This window comes from Megascapheus bottae, chromosome 9, assembly GCF_031878675.1.
Source record: "Megascapheus bottae isolate mThoBot1 chromosome 9, mThoBot2.hap1, whole genome shotgun sequence".
NCBI lineage: Eukaryota > Metazoa > Chordata > Mammalia > Rodentia > Geomyidae > Megascapheus > Megascapheus bottae.
Genome location: NC_143517.1, coordinates 646092 through 672859, shown reverse-complemented (window position 1 = coordinate 672859; position 26768 = coordinate 646092). Strand labels below are relative to the sequence as shown.

General features: G+C 40.0%; 2 protein-coding genes across 3 annotated transcripts in view; one reads left to right on the top strand and one right to left on the bottom strand.

The window, feature by feature from the left end:
• Positions 1-3268, bottom strand: part of Spidr (scaffold protein involved in DNA repair) — a 288520-nt gene extending 285252 nt beyond the window's left edge. The window contains exon 1 of one of the 2 annotated variants that reach the window (XM_090338799.1): positions 3187-3268. In XM_090338799.1, the coding sequence (XP_090194925.1) occupies positions 3187-3219 (33 nt within the window). In that variant the 5' untranslated portion in view covers positions 3220-3268. The remainder of the gene's footprint in view (positions 1-3186) is intronic. The other variant, XM_090338798.1, reaches the window with a different exon arrangement.
• A 13436-nt stretch (positions 3269-16704) lies between these two features.
• The window catches only part of LOC150058676 (uncharacterized), a 98601-nt gene continuing 88537 nt past the window's right edge, over positions 16705-26768 (top strand). The window contains exons 1-3 of the mRNA XM_090338796.1: positions 16705-16988; positions 23895-24006; positions 24813-24986. Of these exons, the coding sequence (XP_090194922.1) occupies positions 16738-16988; positions 23895-24006; positions 24813-24986 (537 nt within the window). The 5' untranslated portion in view covers positions 16705-16737. The remainder of the gene's footprint in view (positions 16989-23894; positions 24007-24812; positions 24987-26768) is intronic.

Sequence of the window (26768 nt, the reverse complement as noted above, 5' to 3'; positions counted from 1 at the left end):
GCCAGAAACTTTTTAAATTACTAAGACATACTTCTGAGGATCTAGAATTCAGTGTGCCCAGAAAAAACCTTGAGAATTCACTAAACCTGAAAAGTCATTAAACAAGCAAAGAACCTCAACAACATATAAAGACCTGGACAGGAGGTGAGGGAATTGTTGCATAAGAGACTAGGAGTAAAACTCAGTGAAAAGCATTTGCCTGTCATACATAAGGTGTTTATATGTTAGACTGTGTACAGCCATGTCCTGATATACCCTCAAGGCAGTCTTATAAAATTGAGAATTAAGATTAACCATCACATATTCAGCAAACCCATCTTTATCCAAAGATATATCACATTCAGCTGTGACCAAGTATTGTCAAAAAAAGAAAAGTAAAAATGTAAAAAAAAAAAAAAAATGTTGGGCATGGTGGCTCAGGTCTATACTCCTAGCTATTCAGGAGGCTGAGATCTGAGGATCAAGGTTCAAAGCCAGCCCAGGCACAAAAGACCATGAGACTCTTCTCTCCAATGAATCACCAGAAAACCAGAAGTGATGCTGTTTCTCCAGAGGTAAGGCAGTAGCCTTGAGGGGCACCACCCAGCCCCAGAGTTCAAGACCCATGATCAAAAAAAAAGGTAAAAAATTTCCAAACTGGGCCAGGAGTTTGACCTAGTGGTAGAGTGAAGTTCTGGGTTCTATTCCTTGTCAGTACATACACAGAAAAAACCAGAAGTGGTGCTGTGGCTCAAGTGGTAGAGCTCTAGCCTTAAGAAAGCCCCAGGGCAGCACTCAGGCCCCAAGTTCAAGCCCCAGGACTGGCAAAAAAAAAAAAATTCAAACCTATAAACCTAGCTACTCCGAAGGCTGTTATTTTAGGATCATTGTTTGAAGCCAGCAGCAGCAGGAAAGCCCTCAAGACTCTTATATTTAATGGAAATGTGGCTGAAGTGTTACAGCACTAGCCTTAAAAAAAAAAAGCTCAAGTCAAGCATGGTGGCTCACACCTGTAATCCTAGCTACTCAGGAGGCTGAGATCAGAGGATCAAGGTTCAAAGCCAGCCTGGGCAATAAACACTATGAGACACTTATCTCTAATTAATCTCCAGAAAACAAGAAGTGGGGCTATGGCTCAAGGGGGAGGGCAGTTGCCTAGAGCTAAAGAGCTCAGGGACAGGGCCCAGTTCAAGCAAAGGAAGGAAGGGAGGAAGGGAGGAAGGGAGGAAGGGAGGAAGGGAGGAAGGGAGGAAGGAAGGAAGGAAGGAAGGAAGGAAGGAAGGAAGGAAGGAAGGGGAGAAAGGAAGGAGAGAAAGGAAGGAAGGGAGGGAGAGGAAGAGTTCAGGGACAGTGTCCACACCTGAGTTCAAGTCCCTGGATCAGTCAAAAAATAAATAAAATTTTCAAAAATGAAACCTTTAAATCTCTAAGCACACTCAGATCAGCAGCTACAGTAAAGCTCTGGGTCAGTTATCATCTGTTTTAAATCATCTTATGACCTAATGAGTATTTCCCTGTGCTTAATTTTGTGAAATCCCATGTCCCTCAAAAAAAGCAAATGATGCACCAAAAGCAAGGAGAAAATTTAAACACGTAATTTAAGTGATGAAAAACTGGTATTCTTTGAAAAGTTTTGAGTGGAAGTTGAAAGTGTTGAGAAAAAAAAGATCAAGTACTACAGTACTGAATACCATGCAACCTGAGAGTATGAAAATTTCCCTTAATATTGGTCACCTAGGAACCATATAACCATGGATACCAAAGATCTACTGTTCTTTAAAAAGCATGAAAACCAGCCAACTGCTGGTGGCTTATGGTTGGAATCCTAGTTACTCAGAAGACTGAGATCTGAGGATCATGATTTGATGCCAGCCTGGGCAGGAAAGTTTCTGAGACTCTTACCTCCAAATAACCATCCCCAAACCAAAAGCAGGACTGCAGTTTAAATGATAGAGCACTAATCCTAAGCAAAAAAGCTCAAGGTAAAGTACCCAGTGTCAAGTTGTGCAATGACTAAGTAAATAATTTATACTCTATGTATAATTTCATATATTTTTTCATATATAAATTCATGTCATGAATTTTCCTACATTAATATTTCTGAATGCATTATAGTTGATAAGTATGTGTGGCATAAGTTTCTTTTATTCCCTGAAATCAGTGACAAAGTAGACAGTATGGTGTGCCAATCAGCAGTATATGAGAAATCAGAGATGAACCAATATATACACTGGCATTTTCAGGACGTTTTAGGTAAAAAGTAGTTAAGAAAGGGAGCACTGGACATAGGTAATGGCTCACAGATGTAATCCCAGATACTCAGAAGATGGTTATTGGGAGAACCCAAGCGAAGTCCTGGGGACTCGAATCTCAATCAATAAGCTGGTACCCAAAGTACTGAAGGAAAAATTAGTAGATGGCTGTCTGTGTCCTTGCCTGGGCAAAAACTGAGACCTTAACTAAAAATATAGTGAAAGCAGACTAGTGGTATGTCTTAAGTGGTAGGGCACCTGCCCTATAAGCAGAGGCCCTGAGTTCGAACCATAGTAGTACACGAACACAGATACATTCAGACACACACACGGAGGCTGCTTTTAACTATGAGTGTAATGAGAAAACTATAGATTTAAAGCAAGGAACTTAACTTTTAAAAGACTGAAGATCAGCTCAAGAATGACACCGGGAAATGTGCTTGCGAACACAGGTGCAGTCACTCAGCACTCATCCGCACAGCCGCAGGAAGCCCGGGCCGCCAGGGAGAGGCCGAGCAGGCTTAGAAGGAGTGGAGCTCGCGAGCAGCACCCGCGGCGCTGGGGACCTGGCGCCTCACGGCCCCAAGCAAACAGGACGAAGGCAAACCTCCAGCCCCAGGGCGACAGCCGCCGCGCACCCGTTCTTCCCCAAGTACCTCTTGCCCGTCGCCCCAGTGTCTGCCCCTCTCGCCGGTCCCGGCACCGGTTCTGCGCAACCCGGCAGCGGGTCAGACGCGCCAGACACCCACCCGGCGACACCACGCCCGCACACGAGCCGCCCCGCACCCCCCGACCCCGTTACCGCTCCCGGAGCCGCCGGGCCGCGGCACCAGCACGCGCGCTGCCACCGCGACTCCGCCTTGCTCCTCCGGCTGGTTCCTGCCGGGACAGGCACGCTAGCCGGCCGCTTCCCTGACGTAGAAACGGCGCGGGGTCCACTTGGCCCACGGCTTACCTTGGGTCGGCCGAGTCCATCACCCAGAGACATGTTTTCGGTCCTCGCGCCGCCTCAAACGCTCCGCCTCCCTTCCTTCCTGGAAGGCGCGGCCACCGCGGCATTTCGGCGCCGTGCTCCAGCGTGCACTGCGATTGGTTGGTGCTTTACTGAGAGGCGGGGCTTGTGCTGTAGGCGGGCTTTCCAGACTTGTTGAGAGCGCTGGGTTCCCAGAGCTGCTGAGTTGCTACTTCAGCTAATTTGCCCACCTGGGTCCAGAACCTGGAAAGCATGCAAAATGATGATAGTCATGTGCAGAACCTGATCAGAGGTGTTACCCTGGGCTTCCGTTACAAAATGAGGTCTGTGTGTGCTCACTTCCCCACCAGCCTTTATTCAGGAGATTGGGTCTCTACTTGAAATCCGAAACTTATTGGGTGAGAAATACATTGGAATAGTTTAGATGCGGACAAGTGTTGCTTGTTTGGTATCTCAAGCCCAGGAAGATCCTTGAAAGAAACGATATTGAACTTATCTCAAATTCAGCTACTTTGATTTAGCAAGCAACAACAGTTAAAAACAGGGATATTAGAAAAATTTTAGATGGTATCTGTAGTTCTGAAAAAGGAACTGTTCAACAGGTTGATGAATAAGATCTACGTGAACCCGTCTTCAGAAATGCCATCCAGGGAGGATCATGATAACCAGTTTGTGATACTTCAGTGATGCAATAAAAGAATTATACTGATTTGGAGAAAATTTTAATTATAAGGACAAATTAATAAAATGCTATTTAGGGATATAGTTATGGTATAGCTCCCAAATGCACAACAAAAATAAATTAAAAATCATGATGAGGTTGGACGGGGGAGATCACACCTGTATTCCCACATATGTGAGGTAGGAGAGTCATAATTTTGAATCAGTGACATTCAAAGGTAACAAAACTAAACTACAGCTGGCCACTGATGGCTCACACCTGTAATCCTAGCTATTCAAGAGACTGAAATCTGAGGATTACCGTTCAAAGCCAGCCCAGGAAGGAAAGTTGGTGAGATTCTTATCCCTAATTAATTACCAAAAACCTGGAAGTGGCACTGAGGTTCAAAGTGGTAGAAGGCTAGCCTTGAGTGAAAAAGTTCAGGGACAGCATCCAGGCCCCAAGTTCAAGCCCCAAGACCAACAAAAAACAACAAACAAAAGACATGCTCATGAGTTAGACCATTTGCAAGCTATGTACAAGACCTAGTTTCAATCACCCATTCAATTATATAATGTTTTATTCTGAGTAAGAGAGGAGAAAGAATGAAGAAGGTGTCTATATATACATGAACTAAGTAAGCATTTCAGTTGTTCTTAGCTGCCTGGTTTTTTTGTCATTACCAAAAAGATAACATACATGTATCATACTTATGTACATACATACAATATGTACGTATGCACATAAGTAAATATATATGTACCTTCACACATACTTGCATAAAATAACATGAAATGTGAATAAATCAATGGACTAGTGATGAGACTGAATTGAAACTAAGCCAGTCTTTTGATGTTGAGGATAATAAAAATATGATAAGAAAAGTTATCAAGAAAGCCAGGCGAGGTGGCTTAGGCCTACAATCTTAGCTACTCAGGAGGCTGAGATCTGAGGATCACAGTTAAAAGCTAGCCAGGGCATTAAAGAACCTGAGATCTCCAGAAAATAAGAAGTGGGGCTGTGGCTCCCCGGGGGTAGATGGGTAACCTTAAGGTGAAGAGCTCATAGACATCACCTAGGCCTAGAACTCAAGCCATGACTGACCAAAAAGAAAGAGAGAGAGAGGGAGAGAGGGAGAGAGAGAGAGAGAGAGAGAGAGAGAGAGAGAGAGAGAGAGAGAGAGAGAGAGAGAGAGAGAGAGAGAGAGACAGAGGGGTTATCAAGAACTAATTCACATAATTTCAGAAGCATTTTCAAATAATATACATTCATTGTGTTCCTGTTACTGAAGAAGAATTCTGTTTGACTATATGTGTTCAGTGAATGAGGAACTTTTGGCCTTACCATCCTTAATATCTGACTATATCATTACAATTATTTATACATCTACAATTATAGTAAGAATTGCCTGTATTTACAATGACAAATTCTATCCAAAGGCAGTTAAATTAAGAACTGGGCTACCCTTTTCCAGATTCTCTGGATTAAGGTTCCTAGACACTGGATTCAGGTATCTGCATAGTAATTAAGCCTCACCTCCCACCACCTAAGACCTAAGCTTCAGGCTTAGGAAGAATCTTTTCAGATTCTGCACACAGAAAAAAAAAAATAAAAAACCTTCAAAATATCTTTTTTGGTTGGTAACATCAGTAAATATCCTTTCTGCATGTAGTGGGGGTAGCTTCCCTTACCTCCACAAGGTAAACAATGCACTTCCTTATTTAAGCTTCAAATTGATTTGAGGTAGTTAGAAAACCAAAATACACACTTGGCACAATTTGGCAGTTCTCAGCATTATCCACAGTCTAGGAACTCCTTCAGAGTCTCTGCCTTCATTTACACTATAGACATTGGGTTCTACTGAAAGCTAGAAAATATTGTTCAGGATAGGTGGAAACCCATGTCTCATACTAGAATCTTACCTCTTCCATACGTGTACATATGATCATCAAATTAATATTCATCTAAAGAAATCCCAGGAAATAGAATGGGCTTTTTGTTGTTGTTTTTGTTTTCTTTTCTTTTTGTTCTGTTTTCTCATGTATATGTCTTTGGGACCGTCGGGAGAGGCACAGAGAGGGAGGTATGAAGGGTAATCAAATGTAGCAATGGTACCCACTGGGCATTATGTGAAAATGAACTACACAATTTATGGGAGAGAAAGGAAGGGAAAAAAGGGGGAGAGAGTGAGGGAAGAAGTGACATTATCCAAAAAAGAAATATATTCTTTATTTGACATATTATGACTATAACCCCTTTGTATATTACCTTTATAGGAACAACACAATATTTTTTTTTTAAAAAAGAAAGGCTCAGCCAGTCTACTTCATTAGGGACCCTGGAGCAAGTGAAGACAGGAAATTGTGGAAAAAAGATTTCAAGATTAGATGGTAGACACTTAAATTGATTTCTAAAACATGAAAGTTGGGGACAGACTATGAGGCTTTAGGAAAGGGACTCTAAAATGACAAACTGTTACCTACTGCTCATTTATTACCCACCATCCTCAGCCCTGGGCATAAGGCCCTCTAAAACAAAGGGGTAGAGGTAAGTAAGTAGCATGGGAAGACCAAAGCTAGAGAGTGGCCTCTTAGGTCTTCCAGTAAGTATAATTCTCTAGTAGAGATTTACTTGTGGAATGTAAAGCCTTTTTTGAGCCCAGAGAGCAGCTCCATATCCCCCATAGGTGAGCAGGATGGGGTCAGTTTTGCCCAAAGCCTCCATTGTGACTTTTATAGTTCCTATTACTTGTTGTGGGAAGATAGACCCCTTTAATTCCCTTTTCTCTTTGACCAATGGAATTCGAGATCTAGGCCACTTCCACATTCCCTTTTGCGTAACTGCCCTAGAAGCTTTTCTGGATCACACCATGAGGAAAAGCTGTGGAAGGTATGTTCATGGTTGTTGCTCAAAGCCCCCTGGAATCCTAGTAATGTGTTCTCCCCATCTTTCTCATCCTACCTCTAACATGTCAAAAGAAACTAGATGGCAAAAATTAACTGCAGCTAGGAAAAAAATAAAAGACGGTATTTAACAGAGGAACAATCCTGGTGTTCCTGAAGCAGCAAAGAAGCATTAAAAACAAAACAAAACACAGTAATCCAAGACAACCATTGCTTGTGTGCCACCTAAAGAGATACCCCAGGACTGGGCTGCTCATGCATCACCATTTGCAAATAACTCTCAGTTCTCTAAGTGTTCCCCCCAGACACTGTTACTTCTACCATGGTACGTATCACTCAAAGATGTGATGGCTGAAAAATCATGGCTGAGCCCAATAACCTCAATAACTTTTGAAAGCGCTTGATAGCCTTGTGTCTGACACTACAAAAACAAACAAACAAACAAACAAAACCAGACACAGGCACAGCCTTCCATCTTTCCATTGTATAAGTGATCTTGACAGTCTGTAAAAAGGGCTGACTGAAACCCTAGAGCTCTGCTATCAAAGAAAAAACTCTGCAAGAAAAAAAAATTTCCTCAACAAAACCAAGACATACTGGATGAATTACAAAAGCAGAACGAATGCAGATAACTGTTGTTCCAAGAGCACAGGGAGCTGAATAAGACCTGTAAACTCCTTATACAAACTATTGAAATCCTGGTATCTGAGAAATCATAACTACCACACCGTACTGGCCCAGGGACAGAAGGCCTCCACCCACAATCCAGGAGAGCTGCAGGATCTTGCTACTTAGTCACCTTCCCATCTGCATGTGGTATAGCTAGAAATCCTTCCTTTTTCTGTCTCCTCCCAATAGAGCAGCATAAGAATGAGATTATCAAAGAACAAATTTTCCTAAAATTGGAGCTATAGAAAAATAACAAAAGCACCAAGGACCTACAGGAGCACAACTTCAATCTGGAAAACTTTTACTGTTGGAGAAAGCAGCCATGAGATGGGGAATGGAGGCGTTACAAAATGAGCTAGAAATGTCTGATGATTACAGTTTTTTGGCCTATTTGAAAGCCCACATGGCCACAAGTAGTTACAACAGGCCAATGAAGAGAGAGCACAGCTACAAGAGAGTTACATTGTGATAGTGGGTAAGAAGCATGCAGTATTGGAACTGACAGAACTCATGAAAAAGTTGAGGAGACACCACCCTCACAATCCTCAGCAGTGACACTGGAGGCAGAATAGCAGCTGCAGGTGGCGGCTTAGCAGCTGAAGAAGGAGCCCGAAGACTCATGTGGCTGGACAGCAGCCAGTCCAAATGGAAGACAATACAAGTAGGTGCAGCAGCTGCTTGTGCTTGAGCTGGCTTCTAAAGTATAGATCCAGCAGTCTGAAGATGGCATAATTTTACTTGGAACCCTGGAGAACAAGCCCACTACCATCTGATGAGTTCTTTGACAGAACCATAAGTTCAAGATGGCTGATCTAGCCACAGGATGGCTTCACAAGGCTCATAAATGGCAACATAGAGCTGATCAGTGCCTTGCTATTACAGCAGCATATTAAGAACTATCTGCAAAAGATCTGGGATGGCTGCAGGAAAGGTTGAGAGAGCTGCAGATGATGATAAAGATGAAGAACTAAGTGGCTCAGGGTCTTTAGAAGCAATGAGACCAGTGTCTTTGTCATCTGTACCAGTATGTGACCGCCTATGAAGATCAAGTGACCACCTGTCTGCAGCTAATCTCAGGGGAAAAGGCCCTGCATCAGCAGCTTCTAATACAGCCAGATGCTGGAACAGCTGCAGGGCAGGATGGAAACAGATGGTCTGTGAGAAGTTGCTGGAGACTCAGGTGCAATAGGTAAATGGCTTTAGACAATGTATTCCCATGATCCAATATTTGTTGTTGTTCCCACGAGTTCTATCTTTATCTTTCAATAATTTTTTGGGGGGCGTCATGAGGCTTGAGCTCTGGGCCTGGGCAATGTCCCTGAGCTCTTCAGCTCAAGGCTATGGCTGTACCACTTGACCACAGAACCACTTTCGGTTTTCTGGTGGTTAATTGCAGAGAAGAGTCTCACAGACTTTTGTGTCTGAGCTGGCGGTGAACTGTGATCCTCCGATCTTAGTCTTATGAGTAGCTAGGATTATAGGCATGAGCCTACTGGTGCCTAGCACTTCCAGTTTTTTCTATGTTTGTGGTACCAAGGAATTGAACCCAGGGTTTTAGTGCATGCTACACAAGCACTCTACCCTTAGGCCATGCTCCTGGACCCAGCAGTCACAGTTTTTTTTTCATATATTTTTTATTGTAATTAATAGAATGCACCAGATAGAAGGTGCATTACTTCACATACATTGATAAGTTAGTTTTTTTTTTTTCAGTCCTGAGACTTGTACTCTGGTCCTGGGCGTTATCCTTGAGCTCTTCAGCTCAAGGCTACAGCCCTATCCCTTGAGCCACAGCCCTACTTCCCCGCAGTCACCGGTGTTTTCACCTTGGATAATGGCAGGGAAGAAGCACAATAGCCAGCACTCTGCCCCTTACTAAGCACTTGAAACCCCAAACCGCTTGACCTGTGCATACACAAAATACAAAATAAGTTACAGACACATGGCAGTGAAGTAGCCCAAAAGTGACCTATCTCAGTCGTCCTTGCTGTATGGCAGAAGTGTGCCAGTTCTCCATAACTCTGCCCTCATTGGCTGTTACAGAATTGCACAGCCAAGGGAGGTAAAGATTGGCGTGAAATATTGATTGGGAGGTCTTTGTGTCTTCATAAATGTAATTTCTCGTGGTTTAGAAACTTAAATTGGTATTTTTCATGTTGACATTGATTTTCATTTGAGTCTGAAATTCTCTCCAATGCCCTTGTTACAGGTTTCTTCTGACAGGCACTACTGAAAAGTAGAGGAAGGAAACCACAAGATGAAGCCTGTATAAGGTGTTAGGTCGTTATGGATTTACTCTGGAAGGGGCTTGAGGTCCACAGATATTTCCATTTCACTCTTTTCTTCCCAGCTGCCATAAATAAATTGGGTAGCTCTACCATAAGCACCCACCAAGATGGCCTGTACCACTCCCCACTCCAGGATCCAAAAAAAACCAGAGTACAAGAAGCATGAACTGAAATGTCCAAAACTATAAACCAAATAATGCTTCATTATTTTTAATTTTATTATTTGAGGTATTTTGTTACAGCAGAAATATGACCAGTGAAATGAATTTGGGTTTAGTTACCTAGCAAATTCTTTTTTTGTGTGTGTGGGTTATGGGGCTTGAACTCAGCCTGGGCGTTGTCCCTGAGCTCAAGGCTACCACCCTACCCTTGAGCCAAGCCCCACTTTCCGTTTTCTAGAGGTTAATTGGAAATAAAGAGTCTTAGGTCCTTTTGTGCCTGGGCTGGCTTTGAACTTTGATCCCTGGATCTCAGATTCCTGAGTAGCTAAGATTACAGGCAGGGGACACCCTGCCCGGATACCTAGCAAATTCTTATTAGCTATATTTTTCTTATTTAAATATTTTAACTGTAACTTATTTTGTATTTTGTATATGCACAGGTAATGTATAAATATTGACAACTTTGAGGCCAGGAGTGTGACCTAGTGGTAGAGTGCTTGCCTAACATGCACAGACACAGGTTTGATTCTGAGGTACCACATACACAGAAAAGACCGGGAGTGAAGCTGTGGCTCAAGTGGTAGAGTCCAAGAACAGTGCTCAAGCCCTGAGTTCAAGCCCTAGGAGGACTAGCACAAAAAAATATTGACAGCTTTGTTTCCTTTATAGTTTTTAGAGATTGCATTTCTTCTTTTCCTAGTGTTTTAATAGAGTTAAATAAAATTGGGAAGAGTCTATGTTTTGTGGAATTACAAAGAAGATAATTATTTTTCAGTAATTTATATAGATGGTGAGTTTTCACTTTTCTGGCAGTTTCCTTTCTTTGTGGACTACTGTTTTGTTCCTGCAGCCTCAAATCACAAGGATTCTTTGGGTCAAAGAACTGGCTGTGAACTATTTGGATTCCCTACTTAGGATCTTACAAGGCTGAAATCAAGGTTTCATTCATCTGGGCTGCATTTTTATTGGGGCCTTGACTGGTGGAGAATATATTTATAAGTTCATTAAGTTTATTACTGCATCTATGCAATGGACTTGACTCTTGTTATTTTGGTTAACTTTTGAAATTATTGACAGATTAAAGAGTAAGCACGTGAGTTCTCTGTTGGCTGGTTTTGCTAGCTGTTATGAATCGCTGTTTTCATTTTCACCAACGAAACAGTTGCAGACTAATACAAAGCACTGATTTGGTAAGACTGGTATATACCAATTTCTCTGGATTACGCTGTTATTAATTTTTGCCTTCAAAAGAAATGAATTCTGAAACAGAAGGGTTCCAGATTGGGAAAGACTATCAAGGAGCAATGTTCATTTCAATTATAAATGAAGAAGATATTGAATTATAGGACATAGATATGAAGAACAAGAGATATCTTAACCTTGGACATCAATCCCAAGGGAAATGCTGAATACATCTTCTAGATACCCTTATGTTTAATTATCTTTTATCAGCTTTTTGAGAACTTTCATGGTTCAATACTGTTCTATTAGCTATGGATAACACTGATGAATATTTAATATGGAAACAATTGTTAAAGTAGATATTAAGGAGATTGCAAAACATTTTTGTCTATCTCACACCAATGGAAACCAATGACCTTTAACACAGGTTTATATACTGGTCTAGTAAGTAGATATTTGAGGTCAGAGAACCAAAATCTCCACCTCTCGGTTCTCAAAATTCATTGTATAAAGGACAATGAAATTTACTTCCATACACAGATCACTAGTTAACTCCTCTTTACTGTCAATCAGTCCCCTCTCACCAGATCACAGTGCCTTTTGTTTCTCATCGAATAATCACTCATCAACTTTATCCTAAGGAAATCTTATTTAAACTTCAAATCTTCTCATTTGGCCATCTCAAAAATAAAGCTTTGCTTTTGCAAAACTCATTGATTCAGCAATTAGCATACTGGGTGGTAAGAGCAAACTGAGTCTGGTTCCATAGAGGGGTAATAAAATTTTACAAAGTCAGTATTAAGATTTTACAGATGAATTGAGAACATAGATAAATAAAACAGAAAAAAGAATAAAATGAAGCACAAATATGTCTCAAACTAGCTAGGTAATTACTGAAAAATTACTGTTAAGAGAATCTAATTTGGGAAATAAGAGTTAAATCAATTTAATAATATTTACTTGAATAAAAGGATTAATATTGGGTAAGAGAATAAGAAAACACAGGATGGATAAAAGACAGCCTCTTAGAAGAAAAGACAGCCTTTTAATAAGTGCTATTGGGAAAATTGGATATCCACATGCAGAAAATTGAAATTGGAACCTTATCTGTTACCCTGTACTAATATCAGTACTATTGCCTTACTGTAAGACCTGAAACCATAAAACTATTATGGGAAGAAGTAGGAAAACACTAGAGCATATTGGCATAGGCAGGGACTTCTAAGTAAAGTTCCTTCTAGAAATCAAAGAATGGATAAACGGGATTACTTAAAACTAAGCAGTTTCTTCAAGGTGAAGGATATAGTTAACAAGTATAGTTAACAAATCAAAAAGACAGCTTACACAATAGTAAAAAGATGTTTGCCAGCTAGACATCAGACAATGAACAAATATGTAGACTATGCAAAGAACTTAAGAAACTAAATCCTCTAAAGAATCAATAAACCAATTAATAAATGAGAAACTGTGCTAAATAGACACTTCTCAAAAGATTAAGTAAAAATGGCCAATAGCTATATGAAGACATGATCAATCTCTCTGGCCATAAAAGAAGTGCAAATTATAAGAGATTCATCTTACTCTAGTTAGAATGGCCATCATCAACTGTATAAACAACAGATTCTGGCATGGATGTGGTAGAAAAGGTACCCTAATAAATTGTTGGTGGAGGTGTACACATGCTCAACAACTCTGAAAATCAGTTTGGAGATTTTTCAAAAACCTAAAAATGGGGATTTATCCAAAAGATTATAAGCTGGAATATAATAGTCACTTGTACAACAATGGCCATTGCTGTACCAGTTAACACATCCAAACATTGAAATGGGTGAATGGATCAAGAAAGTGTGGTATATACATACAATGGAATTTTACTCACTCATTAGGAAGAATGACATTACATAATTTGGAATGAATTATATGGACCGGGAAAAAAATGAAGTCAGGCCCTAAGAGACAAAGGACCCATGTTTTCTCTCTTATGTGCAATCTAAAACCAATTTATAAGTGCATAAGTAAATACATTGAAGTTACATACACATCCACACATGCATCAATCAAGATACCTTAGATTTATAATCTAATTTATTGAATGATAACTTGATTGTACAGCTAATTAAAGATAATAAAATATAATTAAAGGGCAAATCTTTTGTACAAGTACTTAAAGATAATAAAATGAATTAAGTGGAAGACATTTGTTTGGAAAAAAGGAGTGATGATAGTGACCAAAATTAATTAATTTTCCCAACTATTATTAAAATGCCAACTTTCTTCACCAGTGTAATTTTAACTATTAGTTTACAGTAACTATTGTATGTTCTGGGAGAAAATTCAGCTGCCTCCTTAAAATACTTATAGCATTAATGAAGTTTTGAAGCAATCCAAGAAATGTGTGATCAATGTGGCAATTGCTTATATTATATCATCCTGTGAGGAGATGGAATTTTGACAGATTGTGTGGTTGGCCTTTTGATATCTAAACTTGTAATGTTAGTTCATTTGGGACAATGAATTACAAAATCATGTGGATCTTATGTGCTGCACATTGCAATCTACTGGTGTGGCCAGCCCTTTGTGAGCCATTGCTGACCTCCAGACCCAGGACCTGATGAAAATCGGGGATGCTCACTGGGCAGAACCACTATTAGAAATGGAATGACTTATGGAAGGTTAGTGATGCCTCATGTCAGTAAACACATGGGCATGTCATTATGACAAAAATGCTGTCCTAAGAAAAGCTAATGTTTGGCATTATTATCCATAGTTATAAAAGGGAAGCCAAGAATTCCTGAGAGAAAATCTTCTCAGAAGGTTTTAACAATCTTTTCCTTGCCCAGTTGTGGGCATGCCAATAACTCAGGATCTCATGATTGTGTTGTAGGCAAAGGGAATGGGATGCAATCTTAGAGAACAATTCTGTTTTTTTACATCTAATACCACATTCCTAGTGTACACTGGACTCTGGTCAGGGAGATAGATTCAATATATTTCCAATGCAATTCTGGAAACTTGATACTATTTATAAAACATACTTCAAGCTTGTGACTCATGACTTCAAGCTAATGACAGTACTTCAAGCCTATGACCTAGAAGACAAAGTAGATATTTCTAATTTAAGTATTGGGAAATCAAATACAAAATTTATGGTCCAAATCTAAGAATCCATCCTGACTCATGTAAAAGGTTTTGGATAAATTTTTTCTCTTGTTGTTGAGGGTTTTTGTGTATTGTTTGAAAATTCCCCCAAATTGCACAGCAATGCAAATCTGACCATGCATTCACAATTCTATGAGTTTAAAACTTAAAAATTCTACAGTTCTTCAAGAAAACAACCAGATTTGTGACCTGCTGTGGCAAAATCTTCACAGTATAAAACTGAATGATGGCCAGGAATGTGGCCTAGTGGTAGAGTGCTTGCCTAGCATGCACGAAACCCTGGGTTTGATTCCTCAGTACCACATAAACAGATAAAGCTGAAAGTGGTGCTGTGGTTCAAGTGGCAGAATGCTACCAGCCTTGAGAAAGCCCAACAGTGCCCAGGCCCTGAGTTCAAGACCCAGGACTGGCAAAAAAAAAAGCCAGAAACAAAAACAAAATAAAACAACAACAACAAAAAAAAACCAATAAAACTGGGGACTGATGGCTCATGCCTGTAATCCTAGTTACTCAGGAGGCTGAGATCTGCGGATCAGAGTTCAAAGCTAATGCAGGCACAAAAGACCATGAGACCCTAATCTCCAATTAACCACCAGAAAACTGGAAGTGGTTTTGTGGCTCAAACTAGTAGAGCACTAGCCTTGAGCTGGAATGCTCAGAACAGTGCCAGGCCCAGAGTCAGACCCCATGACCCACAAAACAAAAAATAAACAACAACAACAAAACCCCTAAATGATATGGTTTCAATATGGAGATAGTATTAAAAATAATCTTTGCAGCTTGTGCTCATGAGTGACTGAGAAGTGATAAATCCCAAGTATTTTTTTTTTGATATGGATTTCAAAAGAGGACTCTTGCTTTTTCCTCAGCCTGAAAGGCAAATATAGTTCCCAAGCTTTCATGTCCAGAGAGAGACCACTGACAGAATTTAGACATTTTCCACTGAAGGCTGACCGTTTCTGGTTTTTCTTTCTGGCTTTGCCACTATAGTTTGTCTTTCTTGTCCTTCCTCGCCAGACAGGGCTTGGCATGGGGTAGGGCGCAGGCCTGCTTGCTAGCTTTGGCCTGCCCTTGGCATGGGCCACAGGGGGCTACATGGAGGTAGCAGAGCAGGGATTTCTGGGCCTCAGTTTGCTGAGATCTATGACTCAAGAAGTGAGAGGATACTGTGCAAAGAAAGAACAAAGGTTTTTAGAGCAAGGTATGGAGACAAGCTAGAACTGGAAGAAATATGGAGAGCAAAGGAAAAAGGAAATAAAGCAAGGAAGAAAAAAAGAGTGGAACATGTAGTGTTGGAAATGTCATTGAACTGGAGTCAGTGGTTGCTACTGCTAGACAATACCAGCTGTTGAGGGAGCTGTTGAGCCAACCAGCTGTTGGTTATATAAGGAAGAGCCAGTTGCAGGCCATTTTGCCCAGGCTGAAATTTTGAGATTCAGAATGATACTTACATTGGTATTTTAACATAGTGAGAAGAAATAATGGATTTCTGAGACAAGAAAATGGCTAATTTAAAAGCACTTCTACATATGCTCCACAATATATTGTACATTAATTATAGATGTAATAGGAATAATAAAATATAGCTAAACATAGAAAAGGCTGGACCAAATAGAAGTGGTAGGAGGAATGTTTCAATGTACATGTGGATATAATCTGTCCAGGCCCTAGGAATATGTAAGGAGAATGACAAATGATGTATGGAAAGTTTTGAATTTCTAGGAGAACTTTCTTAGTATGAAGGTCTACAGTACTCTTAGATTGTACTTCATTTTCTATGGAGTTATGTATAGACAGTTTTCCTCAGGTACTTTCTTTGCCTTCAGCAAAGAATCCAGACATTCATTCCATTCCCACTGATATTGGACATTTGAATTGGATGAAGATGTGCTCAGGAAGTAAGATTTGATAGGCCATGCCCTGCATGTGATCTGCATAATCACTCTTGACCACAGGTCGTTCCATTTTGTTTACCAGTATTTCTTGTGAACAAGTACCTGCCCTTGTCAGACACTAAATCCTCAACTGTCCTGCAGGGAGGTGCTCTGTGGCAAGACTTGGATAGCTCACCTGCAAGTGTTAGCATTGCCTTTGGGAGGTAGTGAGAAGCCAAGGGGGAAGAAAGGGGGCCTGTGAGCAGGAGAGGGTCTGCAATGAAGATTTTTAGACTGAGGAAAAAGGTGCCTGAAATCCTTGACGTCCTCCACCTGCCAACAAGGATCTTATTCAAGGGAACACTGGTCTGCTCCAGGGCCCACGCTCAGATTTGACAAGAGTGCTAGCGAAGCGTTTCGTTTCTGTCAAAAGGGCGCAGGCGCATAAGCATGCCTTTATCAGCGTTGCTTGGTAACGAGTACCGGCCTGTTCATTGGTACTGAAGCAGGGATCTTCCTCCTTGACACAGTGTGTAGACTTGATTAACTCACTTATAAAGTGCTGTGTTTGCATTCAGCAGTCAGCCACAATCTGAGAAGGAAAGGGAGAGGTCTGTGAACCCCCCAGCCACAGTCATGAGGAAGAACTTTGTCTTAGGAAGTGAGCACCAGAACTGCCATGGGTACTCCACCAGCCCACTCAAAAGCTGCCTGTGCTGTGGCAGTGAGAGCACGAGTGCTGAGAGCTTTGACTCTTCCAGATATCTCAGCAGATACAAAGCCTCAGGAAAGATCCACAAGGCTGCAAGCAAGGGCGACTTAGGCAAAGTGCAGAGAAAGCTCTTAGGTGGGAAAAACGATGTGAATGCCAGAGACAAAAAGAACAGGTCAGAGGGCCTGGGAGGGAGGGGCAGGGAGTGGTGGGGGCAAGGCATGGCAGCATGGGGGAGCACCACCTTCCCAGGCTAGGCCAGGGAAAGGAGGCCAGGGGAGGGCTGAGGGTGGAGAGCTCTGAGTTCACGGAGGGTGTTGGGCTTTCTTAGTACCATGGGCTCCTCAGCCCGCGGACCCTGCAGTGTTGAAAAGGTCTAGAGGACAAGCCATTTTTATGAGAAGCAAAATTTTTGGCTTATTTCTAAACCCACTAATAATCCCCCCCTTGTACTGTGGTGGTTATTTAAAAGTGTTTGGTTACCTGACTGGAAACCAGGGAGTCTCCAGTGAGGAGGTCTCTAAACAAGGAGGGGAGCAATTTCCTTCCCTCTTGGGTACTCTAGTGATCTTGTCACAGAAAAAAAGAAGTTGGGGATACATGGAGATAAAGACCAAAAGAGTTTATTAGTAAAGCAAAGCAAAGACAGTATACAACCTAGACGTGAAATGTGATCACATCTCACAGGTGTAATGAGCCCTTAAATATCAGTATTTATGAAAAAAGAATTGGGGTTTAGGCTCAATTTCACCCCACCTTTTAAAAAAACCACAGTGTGTTTAGTCTTAAAGAAATAATAAATTGATTCCCATCAGTGATTTCAAGGTTGCCCTACTTATTATCTTGTATCCTTGATGTTAAGGTAACGCTTGCAAAGAAAGTATAGATTTTATTGTACACATTCCTTAAGATAGAAGTTTATTCTTAAGTTAAACATTTTTTTGTCAGTCCTGGGCCTTGAACTCAGTACCTGAGTGCTGTCCATGGGCCTTCTCAAGGCTAGAGCTCTACCACTTGAGCCATAGCATAATTTCTGGCCTTTTCTATGTATGTGGTACCTGGAAATCAAACCCAGGTCTTTGTGCATGGTAGGCAAGCACTCTACCAGTAGTCCAAACTCCTGGTTCCTATTCTTAAGTTTTCAAAATATGTTTATGCTTTATGTCAAAAGCACCATTACCAAACTTTTTTGAATTTATTTATTTAAAATTTATTTAAAATATCTGTGTTCAGGTATGTCCATAACACACTAATTATCTGGTCAAGTTGATAAGGTCAAAGAGTAAAAAGCTCCTTTTTCATTTTCTTTGTCTTGGGGCTTTAACTCAGGGTCTTGATGCTGTCCCTGAGTTCTTCAGCTCAAGGATAGTGCTCTACCACTTGAGTCACAGTGCCACTTCTGGTTTTCTGGTGGTTAATTAGAGATAAAAGTATCATGGACCTTTGTGCTTTGGCTGGCTTTCAACTGCAATACTGAGTAGCTAGGATTACAAGTATGAGCCACTGATGCCAGGCTCCCTTTTATTTTTAAAACTATGTTTACTAAATGTTACAACTTACAATGATTTGTAAAACTTACAGCAAAAGTACCACTTAAATGTCTTTAATCAAGCAATTCATTAGTACAGTTAATCTTTGAGTTTTTGTCTGCTTCATTTTCCTTTATCTATCCTGTGTCCAACAAAATAAAAAATATATAGCATTTTATTTTTCACGTAAATTTTAAAAATCATAATATTATTAAAAACTCCATAATGAGAAATATTTTCAAAATACATCAATTTCAGAGCTAAAAATTTATCACATGTAATCTAATATCCACTTTAAATCATTATTCACCTGTCTATACAGGTTCTTCACTGAAAAATATTTGAAGTGGGATAATGGCTCAATATTTATCTTTTTTTTAACAGTAAGTTATATAGGACTGTAATTTTCATCATTTTTGAAGGAAAAATAGTCAACAGTGCCTAGATTTTCTAAAAGGCCTTTGTTAAATTACTCCTGTTAGTTGATAACAATAAAACCAACTGTTTCTTTGCCACTTCTCACACCACCAAACTACTCTTACTTTTTAAATTTTTTTTTGCCAGTCCTGGGGCTTGAACTCAGGGCCTGAGTACTGTCCTTGGGCTTTCTCAAGGCTAGAGCTCTGCACTTGAGCCACAGCCCAACTTCCAGTTTTGTTTTTTTTTTTCTGTGTACGTACGTGGAACTGAGGAATCTAACCTGGGTCTTTGTGCATGCTAGGCAAGCACTCTACCACTAGGCCAAACTCCTGACCCTTGCTTTTTAAATTTTGTCCCAGCATCATATAGACTACAATGAATATCATTTTGATGTGATTACAGTACTTTATTCGCTAGTATGGAAATAGCACAATGATACTTTGTATAATTAACAGAAGCTAATATGAGAGAGAAAAAGTTCATCTGAAACCAAATACTTGTCTCTTCTACAAATAGTGGGAGTGGGAGGATCTTGAGACCAAGGCCAAGTGGGCAATATGGCTCCAAATGTCTCAAAGAATGAAACAGAACTATTGAAAATAGTTCTTTTTTTAAATTTATTTTTATTGTTGAGGTGATGTACAGGATTACAGTTACATACATAAGGTGGTGTGTACATTTCTTTTTTTTATATATTTTTATTGTAATTAATAGAAGAGTTACATGATATTTGCCAGATAGATGGTGCATTAATTCCCATACATTGATACCCTTTCACATGTCTTGGTCCCCATTTCCCTCCCCCTCACCCCCTCCCCTCATCTTGTTTTCCCCCCTTCCCTATCCTATTTCAAATAACCAAATACAAATATACCCGATATATCAGGTAACAAAGTGAGATACTGTAACAACATGAGATAACCAAGGGATAGCAAGAGATGAGAGATAACATAGTATCTTAAGAACAACAATCATTCATTATATGGCTTATGTTTCTATATCCTAGAGATCCTTTCATTTAGCATCCTACTATATGGCCTTTTGCATCAAGGTTTTGCTCTATTGCAAATCTCTGCTAGGAGAGCCCAAGGTTTCTACTGATTATGACAAATGAGGGAAACCATTGAGCCTAAGTTCCTTTGAGTCTGGCTTACTTCACTTAATATGATCTTTTCTAAGTCTTTCCATTTCCTTACAAATGGGGCAATGTCATTCCTTCTGACAGCAGCATAGAATTCCATTGTGTACAAATACCACATCTTGTTGATCCACTCATCAACTGAGGGACATCTAGGTTGGTTCCATATCTTTGCTATGGTAAATAGTGCTGCAATGAACATTGTTGTGCTGGTGGATTTAGTATGTCTTTGTTTCTGGGTGATTGGGTAAATGCCAAGTAGTAGAATTGCTGGGTCATAGGGGAGCTCTATGTTTAGCCTTTTGAGGCACTGCTACACTCTTTCCATAGTGGCTGAAGGAGTTTGCACTCCTACCAACAGTGTAGTAGTGATCCCTCCTGGCCACATCCCCTCCAGCATCTGTTGTTATTTGGTGTGCACATTTCTTTTCAAACATTGCTACTCCTCCATTTTTCTCCTATTTTCCCTCCCCCGATTCTCCCCATTAACCAACTGTAAAGTTCATTTCCAATAGGTTGTCTTGAGTATTGCTGTTGCATTGATTCACTCTTTGGCCTTTGTTTCAACACTTTATTGCTCTCCTTCCCTTCCCCAAATCAGATAAATATATATACAAGACACAGAGTACCAAAATCAAACACAGTGACAACGGGGGATAAACCAAAGAGAATAAAATGAAAGAAAAATAAATAATCTCACATTACATAAAAAAGAACAACAAAGAAAGACCTCTTGTTTCCTTCAAGTTCACTTTACTTAGCATCATCGCTTTATGTGGTTATATGTACATAGCTACTGATGTATTGTGATCCTCTGCTAGACTATCCTAGACATATGCTAATTATTAAAAATGAGGGAAACCATGGAGCCTATGTTTCTTTGAGTCTGGCTTCCTTTACGTAATGTGATTTTTTCCCCAGGTCTTTCTATTTCCTTATGAATGTGGCCTTGCCACTATCTTTCTGATGGCAGCATAGAACTCCATTATGTATACATATCACATTTTCTTGATCAGTTCATCTACTGAGGGGCATCCAGATTGGTTCTATATCTCAGCTATGGTGACCCTGAATAGTAAAAACAATCCTTAGCAGTAAGATTAGTGTTGGAGGAATATCAATATCAAACTTCAAAGTCTATTCCAAAGCTGTAATTATAGAAACAGCTTGGTACTGGCACAAGAACATGCATGAGGACCAATGTAATAGAACTCAAGACCCAGAAATCAACCCACAGACCTATAGCCACATGATCTTTAATAAGAGCATCAAAAAACATATTAGAAAAGAGACAGCCTCTTCAACAAATAGTGCTGGCAGAATTGGCTAAATGTGTAGAAAACTAATATTAAATCCGTATATATAACCCTGCACCAGAAACAATTCCAAGTGGATTAAAGACCATAAGGTAAAAGCAGTAGGAGAAACACTAGGGCTTCTTAGCACATATTAAAACTTCCTTAGTAAAGAGCCAAAAACACAACAAATCAAAGAAAGTTTGGACAAATGGGAATGCATTAAACTGTAGAGTTTCTGTATGGCAAAAGACATAGCTAGCAAGATAAACAGAAAGCCCACAGGGTGGGAGAAGATCGTCACTAGCCACACAACAGTCAAGGGCCTTGTATCTAAAATATACTTGCAGCTCAAAAAAATTACATCATCAAAAACAAATCCTCAGAGAAACAACCACCCCATTAACAAGTGGGCAAAGGACTTAAAGGGAGAACTTTTCTTTAAAAAAATTATTTTATTGTTGGGGAGATGTACAGAAGGATTACAGTTACATTCATCCAGTAGTACATACATTACTTATTGAACATCGTTACCCCTTCCCATGTTTTTCTCCCATTTTCCCTCCCCCACCTCCTCCCACTCATCTTGTTTTTCCCTTACCTTACCATTTTCAAATACACAAATAAACACATACAATAAACCAAGTACCAAAGTCAGATACAGTAACAACATGAGATAAACCTTAAGGGGAAAAGAAGAATGAAGAAATAGTTTCACATAGTACATTAAGAACAACAATCACAAAGATAAACCTCTTGTTTTCATATCCTGGAGTTCATTTTGCTTAGTCTCATCCTATGTGGACATACACATATAGCTTTTGAGCTATTATGATCGTCTGTTAGGAGAATCCTAAATGTTTTCCACGTGTTACAAATGAGAGAAACCATGAAGCCTATGTTTCTTTTGGTGTGGCTAACATCACTTAATATGATTTTTCTTTCCACATTAAAGAGAGACTTCTCTGAGGAAGTCTCAAAAATGAAACAGAAAAATAGTTCTTTTTTTAAAATTTAATTTTATTGTCAAGGTGATGTACAAGTAGACACATGATAAAATGCTCCACATCTCTGGCCTTAAAAGAAACGCAAATCTGCCAGGTGCCATGGCTCACGCCTGTAGTCCTAGCTTTCGGGAGGCTGAGATCTGAGGATCTTGGTTCAGAGCCAGCCTGGGCACTAAAGTCTGTGAGACTCTTATCTCCAATTAACCACTAGAAAATCGGAAGTGGCGCTGTGGCTCAAGGGGTAGGGCAGTAGTCTTGAGCTGAAGAGCTCAGGGACAACGCTCAGGTCCAGTTGTGGGGTGGTAGCCTTGAGCTGAAGAGCTTAAGGACAGTGCCCAGGCCCAGAGTTCAAGCCCCACAATGAGCAAAAAAAAAGAAAGAAAGAAAGAAAGAAAGAAAGAAAGAAAGAAAGAAAGAAAGGAAAAGAAAAGAAATGCAAATCAGAACAACATTGTGATTCTACCTCATGTCAGTTAGAATGGCCATTATCAAGAAATCTAATAACAACATAAGCTGGCAGGGATGTGACCAAAAGGGAACACTACTGCTCTGTTGGTTAGAGTGTAAACTTGTTCAACAACTCTGGAAAGTAGTATGGCAGTTCCTTAAAAGACTAAACATAGGGCCGGGAGTTTGGCCTAGTGGTTAAAGTGCTTGCCTAGCATGCATGAAGACCCGGGTTCGATTCCTCGGTACCACATACATAGAAAAAAGCCAGAAGTGGTGCTGAGGCTCAAGTGGTAGAGCTCTAGCCTTGAGAAAGTCCAAGGACAGTGCTCAGGCCCTGAGCTCAAGCCCAGGACTGGCAAAAAAAAAAAAAAAGACTAAACATAGAACTTCCCTATGACCCAACAATTCCACTACTTGGCATTTACCAAATCATCCAGAAACAAGTACATACTAAATCCACTAGCACAATGATGTTCATTATAGCACTATTTACCATAGCAAAGATATGGAACAAACCCAGATGTCCCTCAGTTGATGAGTGGATCAACAAGATGTGGTATTTATACACAATGGAATTCTATGCTTTTGTCAGAAAGAACGACATTGCCCCATTTGTAAGGAAATGGAGAGGCTTAGAAAAAATCATATTAAGTGAAGTAAGCCAGACTCAAAGGAACATAGGCCCAATAGTCTCCCTCATTTGTCATAATCAGTAGGACCCTTGGGCTCTCCTAGCAGAGATTTACAATAGAACAAAATCTAGAGACATTAGGCCAAATAGTATGACACTAAATGTAGGACCTCCAGGAGAAGGAAACAAAAGCCATATAATGAATGACTGTTGTTCTTAATGTATTATGTTATCTCTCATCTCTTTTGCTGTCCCTTGGTTATCTCATATTATTATTTCACCTTGTTATCTGATATATTTTATATGTGCTTAATTGGTTATTTTAAATTGGGTAGGGAAGGAGGGGAATCAAGATGAGCAGCGGGGGGGGGTGAGGGAAATGGGGACCATGACATGAGAAAGGGTATCAATGTTTGTGAAGTAATGCACCTTCTATCTGGTGAATATAATATAACTCTCTATTAATTACAATAAAATATATATGAAAAAATATTACAACAATTTTAATAAGTTAAGCTAATCTTTCTTCTGAAAAAATGCTATTATATGAGCAATTTGGTTATTTTCTTTTAAGGCCTTACAATTTCCTGAAATGTCTTCTCATTTCATAGGACCGCTCTGCATTACGCATGTGCATATGGACATCTAGATATTGTGTCTCTTCTCATAGAGAAATGTGAGATTGATATTTGTGACAGTGACAACAGCACAGCTCTGATTAAGGTAGCTAATAGTACATCATTTCTTTGGGACATGAATTTGATTTAAATACTTACAATTCATATCCGGGAATGGTTCTGTGCACTTGTAATTGCAACACTGGACATTGAGGCAGGAGCATCTCAAGTTCTTGCAAGCCTAGGTACATGTTGAGAGTTTGTATCAATCAACCTCAACTAAAGAAGTCTTAAGAGCCTGGAGTTTGGCTTAGTGGTAGAGTGCCTGCCTAAAATGCATGAAGACCAGAGTTCAGTTCCTTGGTACCACATACATAGAAAAAGCTGGCAGTGGTGCTGTGACTCAAGTGGTAGAGCTCCAGGCTTGAGATAGCCCAAGGACAGTGTTCAGGCCCTGGATTCAAGCCCCAGGACTGGCAACAAAGTCTTAAAATGAAAAGAATTTATCTCACCTTTAAAATAACTAATTGGCTGGGAGCCAGTAACTCACATCCCTAAACCCAACTACTTAGGAGACTGGGATCTGAGGACTGTAGTTCAAAGTCAGCCTAGGCAGGAAACTCAGTAAGGCTCTTAACTAAAATCAAAAGCACCAAAGAGCCAGAAGTGGAGCAGTGGAGCTGTGGCTCAAGTGGTAGAGTGCTAGCTTTAAGCACAAAAGCTCAGGGATAGTACCCAGGCCTGGTGTTCAAGTTCCCACCCCCCCCCCCCAAAACACACACACACACACACACACACACAAACACACACACACACACACACACACACACACAAACACTAATGAAATGGTGAAATTTGTGGAATGTTGAATGCCTTGAATTGATGAGTTGTCTCTTGCTGTGGTACCCACAGGCCTCACAATGTCAGCATGAGGAATGTGTGGCTCTTCTGCTCAAACATGGTGCTGACCCAAATGTACGGGACTGCAATGGCAACGCTGCTATTCACTATGCTATCTACAGTGACAATGTGCCAATAGCTGCCAAACTGCTGGCGTACAGAGCAAGTATTGAGTCGCAAACCAAGGTAAAGATAGTCGAACCGTACATTCAAACTATTGAAGTATATTTGTTCTAGCAGTGACATACTGGGTTTATTTCCTATATATATAGAAGCTGAAGCATTCACTGAAAGAAAATGTTCTTAAAAAATCTTTCAAATAGTTTACTTTAAATACTGATATTTTCCTAGAAATTTCAGAGTATAAAGGTAAATTTTCTTTGGGAATGGTTTTATTTTCATACGTAAACAAAATGATTTGGAAACATTATTGCTGTTGAAAACTTTGATCAAAGTGAACTTTTTCTTTGAGATAAGATCAAAGCATAAAATATAGTATAGGGAAAGCAATTACAATTTTGTAGGCCAATTTGAAAGTAGGTAGTTGAGGGATAATACCATAAATGAGTTGTTTAAACTTTTTCAAAAAGCTTGCATACAAAAAAAGGTACTCTTCAATTTTAGGGATAATATTACTTAATTTGGGAAAGAAAATTATGTTGAAATTACAAAGTTGCCTTGAGATGAAATTAGGCAGATCCTGAAGAATCCTGGCCAGAGTGACTATGTGGGAAACAAAAGGAAAGATAGAACATTTCTCTTCCATTTTAATGAAGAGTTACTTAGATAATTGTTTAACCTATATTCTCAAAAGTATAGTCTGTCAGTGAGAAGAGTTATCTTATTTTGTAATTTTGGAAAATGAAATCAAGTTGTAATTTTAATTTTGTGATCCATTACCTGTCATTTTCCCTAAGTGGAGAAATTAAAGGAATACTCAGTAATATTTATTTTTTCTTTTTGTCCAAGCTGCCAAGTGATGAAGGATGAGATTGGAATGATTTTCTGGTTCTCCACAGGTTTACCCTACATATTAATGTGGGAAAAGTTTGGATAATGTGCACAATTCAGATTCTAAAGATTTGGACTTAGAAAATCTAATAGGGCCATAAAAGGATATTTAAAAGTGTATTCTAGGGCTGGAGATACAGCTCAGTTGGTAGGGCACTAGCCAATGAGTGAAAGCAGCAGGTACCCAGTCCTGATCTCTGACTAATTAAAAAAAAACAACTATATCTTTCAGACTGTGATATTACTCTTAGACAATAACTGATTGGATGAATGTCATGATGCCATTCCTTATTCTTTAAAAGTAAAACATCGCTGGGTGTCAGTGGCTCATATCTGTAAATCCTACTCAGGAGACTGAAATCTTTGTATCACGTTTTGAAGCCAGCTGGGTCAGGCTGATCTCCAGCCACACACACACACACACACACACACACACACACACACACACACGCGCGCGCGCATGCACACGCACGAATCGGAACTATGGCTCAAATGGAAGAGCAGAAAACTTAGGGGGTGGTTCCCAGGCCTTGAGTTTAAATCCCAGGACAGACAGACAGACAGACAGACAGACATATATTCACAAAATTAAAATACCTGCCATGTCTCCCCTTTCCAATAATGGCAGCCTATCTTTCATTTGTTTACCTTCACTCTTGGGGGAGCCAAAGAAGTATGACTGGCCACAATAAGTGGCTTGTAATACAATACCCTTTGCCTTTTCATCAGTTGCCATCCACTACCATTTAGAAGGTGTTAGAAGTTTGGTTATGGGAAGTCTTCTAATAAAAATAGAGTCTGTCATAAGGATTTCATCTCGTGATAATTCAGGTCAACAGGTTCTAAATTCCAGTTCTGGCCAGACACCTCTAGCTCATGTCCTTAATCCTAGTTCCTCAGGAAACGGACACTTTGAGATGGAAGTCTTAACTCCACTCAGACTAAAAAGTTCCTAAG